Genomic DNA, 13,207 nt, shown 5'->3' with positions numbered 1-13,207 from the left:
GAGTCTCCCATTGCAGTTGAAAAGAGTGCATGGACCCAGAAGCCACTTCGCGTTACATCACACTTATAAGGGGATAGGCTTGTTATTCCTTAATTTGGCGCGCCAAGAGCAGTGGCATTGCAGGCGCTACTAAGTGGAAATATTCCATGTGTGGGGGATGGACAAGGCCGTAGTGGAGACGTGCTCACGCTGTCATGACGAATTGGCCGATGGTGGCGCTTCGCCTGTAGAGCAGCGGCCTGGCACTCGTTTGATCTGGGCCAGTGGTTGCCAAACTGGGGAGCGGCTTAGGTTTGTTGCCGGTGTCTGGAAGAGCTGCAGCGTGGCGGGCATAAGTTAAGACCGCGGCCTCTGTTGATATGCTCTGCCGAGTGCTGATGCGCTGGACGTCGGCTTGGAGTTTGCAGGAGGAGACGTGTCATCCTCATGGAATTTTGCTGTTTGGACAATTTTACAGTGATTGGATGTGCCAATGCTAAAGTCGTGAGATGCTGCAGGTAAGACAGTTTTGGTATATATAGGGGTTTGTTCAAGAACTGATTTGATAATGGAATAATTGTCAATGACATATTCGATACTGAAACTTCTGCGCATGCTCCTCCCGAAATTTGTTTACAAAACATCACAAATTGAGCATTGTGTTTTCAATTGTTTTGCTGTAGTGTGTAATGATGTGTATAGTGTTTACATTTTTGACAGCTTCGAGCTGCTCTTTTGGTGTGAAAGTTTGAGTTTTGAAGTGAGAAGGTGTGGTTGTGTTTATGTAGTTTTAGAAAAGGATGTTGTGTTTAGACATTGGGGAACGCTCTGGTTACTAAAGTAACCCATGCTATAAGTGGATTTAATCCGCGTATAGGGATTTCATTCAGAAAGCCAATTGTCTGAAAGAGTATATAACGGACCAATGAAATGCCAAATGAATTGGCAGTGTAAGCTTGTGCTCCTGATGCTTGTCGCAATTAATTCAGCAAATAAGCACAGGGAAAGCAAGACAACACTATGCTTTTAAGTTGAAGAGACTGATACTTACAGCTAAGGAATAATTATTATGGTGATGCTATAGAGCATTTCCGAGGGTTACATTATTAACTAGAGCGTTCCCCTTCGGATGGGGAACTTCAATGCTATAAGTGGATTAAATCCACTTACCCAATGGCGAGATATGATGGCAGAATTTATGGACTAGCCCTGAGAAGGGGGGAGTACACATATAATAAGATGGTTAGCGGAGAGGGAAGACACGGGTCCGCCTGTGAGGGGGGACTGCACCGTGGCTGAATAAGCATATGGGATCGCCTAGTGGGGATCACACATAGCGGGCACCTATACCCAAAACATGGGCTGACCAGCTGGCAGACCTACAACGTAATGGGCTAGCGAGTGACTCCTCCGCTGAGTCAGTGCTGGGGGCCTCGGAGGAGTCTGCAGGGTTCACCTAAGCTGGGAACTTTACTGACAGAGTGAATAAGCGCTTTTATCTCCGTGTTAGGGAGAATGCAAGTGTGTTTCAATACCTTAACCGAGTTGTTTCCTCAATCACCAGGGTTACCTAGTACCCTTGAAGAAACTGGCTCCACTGGCAGATTGTGAAACCTTGCAAATGTATTAGGTGTCGCCCAGTCCGCAGCTCTACAGATGTCTGTTAGAGAGGCTCACTACCTGGTCTTTAAACGGTGTGGTAGGAACCTTGGGCACATAGCCTGGGCGGGGTCTCAGGACAACATGAGAGTAAGCCGGCACGAATTCCAGGTACAAGTCACTGAACGAAAATGCTTCCACGTCCCCGACCCTCTTAATCGATGCCAACGCGACCAGCAGAGCTGTCTTCAGGGTAGGCTTGGGCGGTATCCAAATTTTGATACCGTCAAACCGCCTCCATATTTTACCCCGGTATGCGGTATTACCGGCGTAATAAAAAAAAATATGACGTAAGGCTCAGACAGCGTCACCAAACTGTTGGCTTAAGCCTAAACCATTCAGAACCTGAATACATTCTATGCGACCTTAGGCTCGCGGTCAGAGAGAGAGAGAGAGAGAGAGAGAGAGCGCAAAGCGACGCACAGCACCTCTCTCTCTCTCTCTCTCTCTCTCTTTTCCACATACACATACACACACACACACACACATCTCTCCTGCGATTTATTAAGAAATTTACTCCCACACCGTAAGAAATCTGGCCGGCTCCCGCGGAACAGCAGCGGGAATGCAGAGAGCTGTAATCGGGCAATAAAAATTATACCCGATAGGTTCCGAGTCTGACAGGTACATTTTGATTGACAGCTTTATACAGCCCAAACCCGTTCACAGCCTACATTAAAATGTGCTCATGCACACAGCTCTAATGCATTTTTTTCAAGAATGAATCATTTATATGTTTTAACATCATTTATTCGTAACAAGCTTAGACTATAGGCCACTTGAAAGTTGGAACAAAGAAATAAAGTAAGTCCTACAGCTGTAACATCGTAACATCTCAGCACTCTATAGGTCTAGGTACACTTAGCCTTTAAATTAGCCTACACACCAATGAAAAGTAATCTTGCTTAACAAATCAAATTAAAATAAACTCTAAATGATGACGGGTATTTTGGCAATAACGAAATTAAGATAAAGGCTCTGCAAGATGTGTTTCTCCACTTCTCTTCACGATCTGGCATTAAGGCGGCGGTGAAGCTAAATAATAAAAGAATAATGCCACCATTAGTCTGTATACTCTGTCCACATTATGATTATATGGTTTAATTAATATTTATTTATAATTAAAAAAACCTTTACTCACCAAGATTAGGCTACGTGTGTTTGTGGAGGAACATTATTAAATCCACTGGCTTTAGCGCAGTCTCTCACTCATGGTGCGTCCAGCAGCTGAACACCCTTTCCTGCTGCTCCAGGTCGAGATGCAGAGTTCTGATCCGGCTGATTTTGCAAGTTTTGGGTAGGATTGTCTGTTCATCTTCTACCAGTCAGGAACATGCATTTAATTTTCCATGACAGCAGTTTCACTTTAGCGAATGGCCTCTTCTTTTTACCTGTCAGCTTGCGGTTTAGGGCTCTACCGTAATACGCAGTGTATGAGCGACCGCGAACTACCTGCGGCTGGAATAAGCGCTCCTTATGAGCTAGTGACTGGCTTGACCGCCGTCAAAATTCTCTTTTTTTATTACTTCATCATCATTTGTTTCACCTTTGCAGGGATGGATTTTAATGCAGGGATTTGGATTTTTTCGGGTTTTGCCGGGTTCGGGCAAAGATCTTTAGCTCTAATGCAGACCTCTCGTTCATATTAACCACGTCTCCTTTCTGTTCAGTCGAAACTGCCAAACTGCAGGACACTTTGAAGCGCGACTCGTCACGTCACCTCTCCCCCTCCCTCTCCCCCTTCTCTCCCTCCCTCTCCCCCTTCCTTTCCCTCTCTAATCCACACTGTCCCGTGATGACAACCACACATACGTTTTTGTAGGCATTAAATAAAGGATATTTAATATTTTATGACGGTATAACGGTATTGAAACTGACACCGTTGCTATTTTTAGATCCTGCGGTATACCATAATACCGTAATATCGCCCAAGCCAACTTAAGGGACAAGTCAAGTGGCTCGAAGGGTTCTGTACACAGGCTTGTGAGAACAAGGGCAAGATCCCAAGAGGGCATGAGAGGGGGGTGGGGTGGATTAATTCACCTAGCGCCTCTGAGGAACCGCCACTGCATCATGATGAGCAGAGATGGATGAAGGGGCACACAGCACGGGCAGAAAAAGGTGCCCTCCAGAACTGCGTAAGCGTACTATGCACCTCTGGGAAGAAGGGGATGAGAGGCTTCAAAAGCTTGGCCCTCTTGTCCTCTATGTAGTACCCATCTAGTTGGCCCAGCCGCGGAGCTAGGGGATAAACCATCTCCAATCCCACGGCCAAAGCAACCCGGGAAAGCACGGCTAACATGTCCGTTTCAGGATCTGTGACAGCGCTTACCTGCCCAGAGGGAGCAAGCGGGTCTGGATCCTCATCGAACAATGAAAGCCCACCCTCCAATACAGCAGTGGACGTCTGGTCCCCGGGCTACCATCTGGTTAAACAGATCACTTCCTCCGCTCGAAGCTTGGATGGAGTGTTTGGAGGGGCGGGAACCATCAGACCTGCGCGAGTGCCTGATGCAGTACAAGGGACAGCTGGGGTGGTTCGCCCTTTTGCAAGTGCTAGCCACAATCTTAACTGTGCAATAGACATGGCATCGCAATGACGACTTGAACTGCCCGCGAGCACCGCATTAACAGTGCTCGTGCCCATCATTCGGGGACAGGAAACCATGGAATCCAGAAACGCACAGTCGAAGTGACGTTTTGAAAAAGACGTGCTGCAAAACCTTGTTGCTCTTTTTGGCTTGCGGGCATCCACATACTCAATTGTTTTGAAGTCTGGCTGATTTTAGCTCACTCTTGGAGGCAATTGACTATGCACAGAGACAAGGTGCTTCGGCACCTCTACCTGTTGGGGTTTCAGGTCAACCGAGAAAAGAGCCAGCTCGCCCCCGTGCAGAGCCCCTCCTTTCTCGGGTTGGAGCTGGACTCGATCACCATGAAGGTGCACCTCTCACGAGAGTGCGCGGAGGTAGTGCTGAGCTGTCTGAGAGAGTTTGACAGAACAAAGGTGGTCCCCCTGAAATCATTTTAGAGGCTCCTGGGGCATCTGGCATCCGCAGCCGCGACCACGCCGCTCGGATTGCTCCCTAGATCACTACGGCATTGGCTTCATGATCAGGTCCCCAGACATGCATGGCACGCTGGCACACACCAAGTAACTGTCACTCCGCTGTGTCGCCGCGCCCTTACCCCCTGGAGGGACCCCTCTTTCCTACGGGCCAGAGTGACTCTGGGTCAGGTGTCCAGGCATGTTGTCGTTTCGACAGATGCTTTCAGTACGGTTTGTTTCGGGCATGCTGCAGCGGACCTGTGGAAGGGAACCCAGCTGCATTGGCATATCAACTACCTACAGCTGTTGGCAGTGTTTCTTGCTGTGCGCCGCTTTTTACCGGTGCTGAGGGGGCAACATGTGCTGGTCAGAATGGACAGCTCGGTGACGGTAGCGTATATCAACCATGATATATGCGCTCCCGCCCCATGTCTCAGCTCGCTCGCAGTCTGCTCCGGAGTCATTCGCGACTGAAGTCGCTGCATGCTGTTCACATTCCAGGCGAGCTCAACCATGCGGCCAACAAGCTCTCACAGCAGCTCCTAGCCCTGGAAGAATGGCGACTCCACCCCGAGTCTGTTCAACTGATATGGGCACTGGCCCACAGCTAACCTCGGGGCATGCGCAAAATTGCGTTTCCCAAAGTGAGCCTCCTTGCGCAGTTACTGTGCAAGGTCATGGAGGATGAGGAGCAGGTCTTGCTAGTTGTGCCTCTCTGGCCCAACCGGACCTGGGTATCAGAACTCTCCCTCCTTGCGACGCCCCCCCGGCGAATCCCTTTGATAGAGGCCCTACACTCTCAGGGACAGGGCACCATCTGGCACCCTCGTCCAGATCTGTGGAACCTCCAAGTGTGGTCCAGACGTGAGGAAGACTTAGGTAACCTACCGATGGCGTTGGTTAATATCGTCACTCAGGCTAGAGCACCCTCTATGAGGCATGCCTATGCCCTGAAGTGGAGTCTATTCACTAAGTGGTGCGCTTCTTGCCGAGAAGACCCCCACACTTGCCAGATCAGTATTGTGCTAGTGCTAGTATTATTCTTTTCTTCAGGACAGGTTGGAGTGAAGGCTGTCGCCCTCCACACTGAAGGTTTACGTGGCCGCTATTTCCGCTCATCATGATGTGGTGGATGGCTGCACCGTGGCGAGGCATAACCTCATCATCCGGTTTCTCAGAGGTGCGAGGCGGCAGAAGGGAAGTGCCATATCTAAACAGAGGTTGGCCCACTGGATAGTGTATGCCATCTTCCTCGATTATCATAGCCAGGGTGAGTTGTTTGCCCCGGGGGTGAGAGCGCACTCCACACGGAGCATCGCATCCTCTTGGGTGTTAACAAGCGGGACCTCTCTGGCAGACATTTGCAGAGCTGCGGGCTGGGCAACACCTAATAAATTTGCAAGGTTTTACAATCTGTGAGTGGAGCCGGTTTCCTCAAGGGTATTAGGTAACCCTTGGTGATTGAGGAAACAATTCGGCTCAGCGGAGGAGTCAGACGTTGGCCCATTATGTTGTTGGCATGCCCGCTGGTCAGCCCGCGTTCTGGGTATAAGTGCCTGCAATGTGTGATCCCCTGTGGGCGATCTCATAGGCTCACTCAACCACGGTTTAGTCCCCCCTTTTTTTAAGGCGGGCTTGTGACTTCCCTCCCTGCTAACCATCCTCTTTATGTACTCCCCCCTGAACGCTTTCCCAACGTACTGTCGTATTTAAAAACCTCTATTTGGACTATTTTCGACTCCCTGAAAAATATAGCTAAACCAGAAAAGATAAGTAAGGTAAGTCAGGGCCAAGGGACACGTTGGAAGACTGCATCTCAAAGCGTTGTAGCTGCGCTCGCTCTATTGCGTGGCACACCCTTTCTTTCATTGTGGCGTGTTCCATAGATTTTCCAATAATGGAAGTTTCCACATAGCATTGGAGTTCCTCATCCTAAGGGGAACGCTACGGTAGTAGTAACCCTTCGTTCCCCGAGGAAATGCGATGTACCTTCGCCACAACGATTGTCCCTTAGCTGTTGAGCGTGAAAGTCTCCTTAGCTCAAAAGGATGTCGAGCATTGCACTAGCCGCGTCTTTATACTATGACTAATTGTTATTGATGCCAGCTGTGCATGCTGACGCCGCCAACTCATTTGCATTTCATTGGCACAATTTTATAGTCTTTCATATGATTGGTTTCACGACCAAAACCCCATAGTGGAAGTTTCCACATAGCATTTCCCTCCCTGTCCCCCCCTCGGGAACGAAGGGTTACTTTAGTAACCAGAGCATTACTTTGTGTGTGGTTGATCATTACAATAAAAAAAGGAGTTACCTTGTCCTTGGCAGTGTGAGTGCAATGTGTGACGTCAAACCTTGTAGGCTACTCTTACCGTAAAATTCTATTTATTTTTTACAGTTTCATACACAATTGTAGTCTGTTACCTAGACAAAAACAGTACAGTAACAATTGTCAATGATGGACTGGGCTAAGACTGTAAGGTGGACATGAGGGATATTTTAGTGGTTCTTTGCCATAATGACAAAACATCTAAACATTTTGACTTGCAGTGCTTACACAGTGCTAATGGGACGAAGCATTTTGGGGGCACTGTCTGTTTAAATGAGAAGGAAATTTAGTTTTGACACGAGTGAACTCTTTTGGGAAAGATATGAGCTTTTGCAAGTAAGCTATAGTGTTGTGCTAAACTGTAACACTGTTTTGCCAAATGATCTTAGAATGTTGACAATGTAATTTCTGTTTCAAGAAATTAGTCAAACCAATAGAGAAAAACTGTAATCCGGGGTCGCCACAGCGGAATGAACAGCCTACTATCCAGCACGTTTTTATGCAGCGAATGCCCTTCCAGCCCCAACCCATCTCTGGGATATAAAGCTTCTCTTCACTTATTAACTTGAAACTCCTCACATAGATTTGGGCACCCAAATAGAAAAGAGTGAGGCTGCTGCTGAGCCATTTCTTGGTCCTCCACCAGTCAAAAAAAAAAATAAATAAATAAACTTGCTCAAGTTCTGTGGTAGCATTTTACAGTCAGTGGTGCTGCAGATAAAACAAAGTGATACTTTATGTAATGTGTGTAAAAAGGAAATCAGCAGGGGCAGAAAGATCAAACATCTGTCAACATCTTCTATGCATAATAATTCATTCATATTATTTTCAGCTTAGTCCCTTTACTAATCCGGGGTTGCCACAGTGGAATGAACCACCAATTTGTCCAGCATATGTTTTACGCAGTGGATGCCCTTTCAGCTACTACCCAGCACTGGGAAACGTCCATACACTCTCATTTACACACATACACTACGGACAATTTAGCTTAACCAATTCACCTATATTGCATGTGTTTGGACTATGGGGGAAACTGGAGCACCTGGAAGAAATCCATGCCAACAAGGGGAGAACATGCAAACTCCACACAGAAATGCCAACTGACCCAGCCGAGGCTTGAAACAGCCACCTTGCTGTGAGGCGACAGTGCCACCCATTATGTATATATATATATATATATATATATATATATATATATATATATATATATATATATATATATATATATATACAGTCAAAAGTAATTAGTAACTATTTACTTGAGTAATTTTTTCTTCAGATACATTTTTAATCTTACTCGAGTAACTTTTAAGATTGCTACTTTTACTTTTAAACATTTCTGCAAGTACTTGTACTTTTACTTTAGTATAGATTTTGGATACTCTACCCATTTCTGCTTATTATATTTACCTTTTTTTTTTTTTTTTTTTTTTTTTTTGCAGCTACAGCAATTAATGTTGAAAAACTGATGCTACCAATCACTGCTCACTTGATTATTTAAGGTTATGTTGTCATTCTCATTTCGATTAGAGTTTTAAATGTCAAGTTGTTCACAGATTTGTTGTGAGGAGTTTCATGTACAATCTCTTTTTCTTCTTCCAGTAGTTCCTACATTTAAAAAAATGTGGGGTTACAACAGCAAGGCTATTTGGCTACCAAGTGCTGAGTAAATATTAGATTAGATTTTTACTATAACTGTAGTCTGTGTTTATTAGCAATTTTACTGGGCTTTTTTTTCCAAACAGCCTGGAAACTGCAAGTTTGGTTCAGTATGTTAAATAAATATAATCAGTTTGTCTTAACATGGATTGCATGTTGAAGCTATGGTTTCAGAGTGGAAAAAATGTAAAAGAGAACCACTGATTACATTGGCATAATGATTCTGCTTGTTCACATTAGGTACTTGATTTAGTTTTCCTCGAGCGATACATCAGATTTTATGACTAATGCTGTTTCTGAGGCGAGGTTGGATGTAGTTCAGAAACAGATTCATTAGGATCAATGCTTAAAGTAAACGTTTTCTTCTCTCTGTAGACCAAACATGCTTACTATCTCTCATATTTTATTAAATTAATCCTTTTGGTTACTTTTTACATCTATAAATGGTCAAGCAAGTATTTAATAAGTACAAATATTTTAATCAACTTGACTTAACCAAATGAGTCTGTTACCCTAGCTAAGGGGTGCTCAGTCCTGTTCCTGGAGATCTACCTTCCTGCAGATTTCAGTTGCTACCCATATCAAACACACCTGAACCAATTAATTAGGATCTGAACACGTGATAATTACAGGCAGGTGTGTTTTATATGGGTAGCAACTGAAATCTGCAGGAAGGTAGATCTCCAGGAACAGGGTTGAGCACCCCTGCCCTAGCTGCTGGTAAAAAAAAAAAAAAAAAGTAAAATAACAGTTTTTTTTTACAGTTTGGGTGAACATACTACCTTGATGTCCAACAAAAGCTGCACAAGAGCTCATTTGATAGCACATATTCTGTCCTGTCTACATCTCTGTTGACCTGGAAGTGCTTCAAGATCAGAGAGTAATCAATCTTCTTATTATCATGCAAACAGGAATTCTGTAAGCCTATCTTTAATGTTAGTTTGTAATTAGCAGAGACAGTTTTAAAAAAATAAGTTTTTAAATTATTCTCAAAGTTTTACTGATGCTGCGCACAGTAACGTTATAATTTAATTGAGGAAATGTCACTGGAGAGGTCCCAAGCTAATCAGGTACAAATTAAGTGAATTATTTTCTATTTCTTATAGCATAAACCTTATATAAGCCACAGCGGTAATGGTCACATTGAACTGTCACCTACTGTAGTTGTGACTTGTTTGTTGTGTGATCAATGATATGATGAGTGTGATAAAAGATATTTTGACAAATTGAACAAAATGACTCGATAAAAGTTTTATTTGTCTCACTGATATGCCATCACTACTGCATATTAAAATACTGTAATATGAAAAAAGAAAACAGTAAAATGATGCATTACATTTTACAGTAAATGGAATACTATTGTTATTTGTATAACAGTAATTTTACTGTTTTATGAAACACAGCAGCTACTGAATAATTGTTGCCAGTAACTTACTGTTAATTTAACAAGATTTTTTTTTACAGTGTACAATATCCTTTAAATTTACTTTAATTTTATTTTAGTTGTTTTATTATTAATAAGATAATGTGTTCAATTGTTACTTGATTACATATGAAATATTGAAATTAGGTTATACTTTATAAGTTACAGAACCCACTGTCTGGGTCTAGGAGTAATAAAAATATATAAAGACTTTTTTTTTTGTCTGTGGGAACGCTCCAGTTACTAAAGTAACCTACATTCCCCGATGGGGGTAACGGAAATGCTATGATCCATTGCCATAAAGATTGCCCCTTAGCTGTGGAGGTGAAATTCTCTTCAGCTAAAAAATGATACCTCAGCCTTGTCAATGTGCTTATATTGCCATTTGATTGCAACGAGCATCAGCTGCGCAAGCTGACGCTGCCACCTCATTGGCATTTCATTGGCCTGTTTACATACTCTATCAGATGATTGGCTTTCTGAATGAAATCCCCATAGTGGATTCTCCACAATAGGATCTCCCCCCCCCTCCAGAAACAAGGGTTCCTTTAGTAACCAGAGCGTTTCTTACATTTTAGGGTTAAGCTGCTCAGAGCTTTAATTTAACCTGCTTTCTGAAATGGGCTAAGATTGTAATATTAATAGGTGTAATATTAATAGGTGTGAATGGCCTAAAATTACATATTCATTTCCATAATTAAACTAGTCCTTTAACATCATTTTCAATATCAATTTGTTGTGTTTTCAATACCAGTTCAAGTCAAGGAGTGTGACAAAGGATAAAGTACTACTATGGCTGACCATGAAACTCAGGACTATACAAAGACAAAAGGACAATGGTTTAGAGATTTCTTCAGAAAAACTTGTTGTAATGACAAGCCGGGACCCAGGACAGGAAGTCCACATCCTTTAACCACTGGAAAAGCTCAAAGTGGAGGACAGCCTGGAAACTTGAAACCAGCAGCCAGCAAACCAGAAAGCGTAAATTATTTTCAATAACTCAGTACTTGCATGCAGAAAATGTAAATTCATAAATAGTAAACTTAATAAATAATGAAAACAATACACATTTTCTTAGTTTTATATTGTTTTTAACAATCTATTTCTTTGCAATCCTTTCTTCTCAAGACAAACAGTAATAATCAGCTCAAAGAAACATACTAGTCCATTATCCAGATAAACTGAAAAACCAGTGTTTCCCACATTTCAGCGTTAAACTTCTTAAGAGTTTTCACTTAAACTGCATTCTAAAATGGGCCCCAGGTGTGCAATAGTATTTGGATGCAGACTTTACTATTGACAAAAGCCTCTCAGTCATGCAATGTCAGACAAAATGCACTCAATGGAGCTAGTGACGTCACATTAAAAGGGTAAGGGGTGGGGTAGGGTAAGCGCATTCAAAAGCATTGCAGGCAGCTCAGATTGCAGCTGCATCAGGTCTGCATTCAAACCCCTCTCCAGGTGTGATATCAATAGCAGATGTAAATGGCCTATGATTACAGTTTGATTTTCATATTTAAACCAGTCCTTCAACATCAATTGTATAATATTAATTTGATGTGTTTTCAACAGCAATTGCAAGAAGAGGTGTGTGACAATGAACAAAGAGCTACTATGACTGATCCTGAAATTCAGGACAGTACGAGAAGAGAAGGGGAAACCTTTAGTAATGACAATCTGGGAACAGGAAGTCCTCAATCTTCAACCACAGGAAATGCTCAAAGTGGTAAGTATATTATCAAAATTGTAATATGTAATGAAGTACCTTTAATTATTTTAATTTAAGTTTAATTATTTAAACATAATTTTAGGGATGTTAATTTATTTTGTGAGATGAGTGTCAATACATTTAGTTCAATAAATTTATTAATTGCAAATATTATTTTTTAGACTATATGCACAAAGTGTTTTTGGCCACTTTTAAACTTCTGCTTAAAGTTTAAAGTAACTATTTAAGACTTTATAAAGATTCCTTTTAAGGGTGGCAAGGTGACTAGAATTGTCACCCTACAGCAAAAAGGTCGCTGGTGTGAAGCCCGGCTGGGTTAGTTGGCATGTCTGTGTAGATTTAGCATGTTTTCTCCATGTTGGTGTGGGTTTCCTCTGGATGCTCTGATGTCCCCCACAGTCCAAAGACATGCGGCAGAGATGAATTGGGTAAAACAAAAAAATGGTCTTAGTGTATGAGTGTGAGAGTGTATGGGTGTTTCCCAGTACTGGGTTGCAGCTGGCATGGGAATCACCTATGTAAAATGTGTTAGCGGTACATTCCTCTTTGTTGACCCTTGATAAATAAGGGACTAAGCTAAAGGAAAATGAATGAAGGTTCCTTTTACAGAATTGATAACATCCTTTAATTAAAATATTTTCAGTTAACAGCAGAGGTGGGACCAAGTCATTGTTTGGCAAGTCACAAGTAAGTCTCAATTCATTGCCCTCAAGTCCCGAGTCAAGTCCCGAGTCAAGACAGGCAAGTCCCGAGTCAAGTCACGAGTCAAAGGCAACAAGTCTCAAGTCAAGTCCAAAGTCCTGCAGTTTGATTTTCGAGTCTTTTCGAGTCTTTTTAACAGAAAAATAAAATATATACAGATTAGGTATGGTTGTAAGATCTGTATTAATTAAACAAACCTTTTTTTATTAAAGAACATTGCTTAGATATATAAAAATACAAATGCAATTTTCTGAAAAAGTACTGAACAGTGCTGCGTCTCGTCTCCACAGCATAATGCACAAGAACGAGTTCCACCAAAAAAAGACTCCATTTTGCCTCACATCACACAGAAATTGCAGGTCTACTGCTGTCTAATTCATTAAGTTTAGTTGTGCTATGTTATGTCTTCGGTGATCAACTTGTGATTAACCAAAATTACATAACCTCAATGTGGTAGCAGTAGACCAACTCCTGTATATGCTGCAAAGTTAAATTAGAAGAGTGAAATTGGAATTTTGTCAATTGAATCTCGTGTGTGCTAAAGAGACGGAGTTGCAAATCTGTCTAGCAGCAATGTAAAATGGTAGCACATATTGTTAATGAAGTACGCTACTTCATACAAACAATAAAGTTGTTTTCTTCACATAACGTTGAAGAGCTTTGCTCTCTACCTTGTG

General features: G+C 42.6%; 3 protein-coding genes across 7 annotated transcripts in view; 1 reads left to right on the top strand and 2 right to left on the bottom strand.

Moving 5' to 3' along the window:
• LOC137491238 (uncharacterized) overlaps positions 1–13,207 on the bottom strand; it is a 1,025,816-nt gene that overhangs the window by 117,767 nt on the left and 894,842 nt on the right. The gene's annotated exons all lie outside the window — the stretch shown is intronic.
• Positions 1–13,207, bottom strand: part of LOC137491231 (uncharacterized) — a 498,327-nt gene that overhangs the window by 377,500 nt on the left and 107,620 nt on the right. The window lies entirely within an intron of this gene.
• Positions 1–13,207, top strand: part of LOC137491186 (uncharacterized) — a 92,570-nt gene that overhangs the window by 51,513 nt on the left and 27,850 nt on the right. For 4 of the 5 annotated variants that reach the window (XM_073947479.1, XM_073947481.1, XM_073947478.1 and 1 more), the window contains 2 exons: positions 10,854–11,080; positions 11,672–11,825. In XM_073947479.1, the coding sequence (XP_073803580.1) occupies positions 10,892–11,080; positions 11,672–11,825 (343 nt within the window). In that variant the 5' untranslated portion in view covers positions 10,854–10,891. Of the gene's footprint in view, positions 1–9,500; positions 9,747–10,853; positions 11,081–11,671; positions 11,826–13,207 lie in introns of those variants that run through there. The other variant, XM_073947482.1, reaches the window with a different exon arrangement.

The sequence above is a fragment of the Danio rerio genome, chromosome 4, assembly GCF_049306965.1.
Source record: "Danio rerio strain Tuebingen ecotype United States chromosome 4, GRCz12tu, whole genome shotgun sequence".
NCBI lineage: Eukaryota > Metazoa > Chordata > Actinopteri > Cypriniformes > Danionidae > Danio > Danio rerio.
This window is presented reverse-complemented; position numbering and strand designations above follow the sequence as displayed.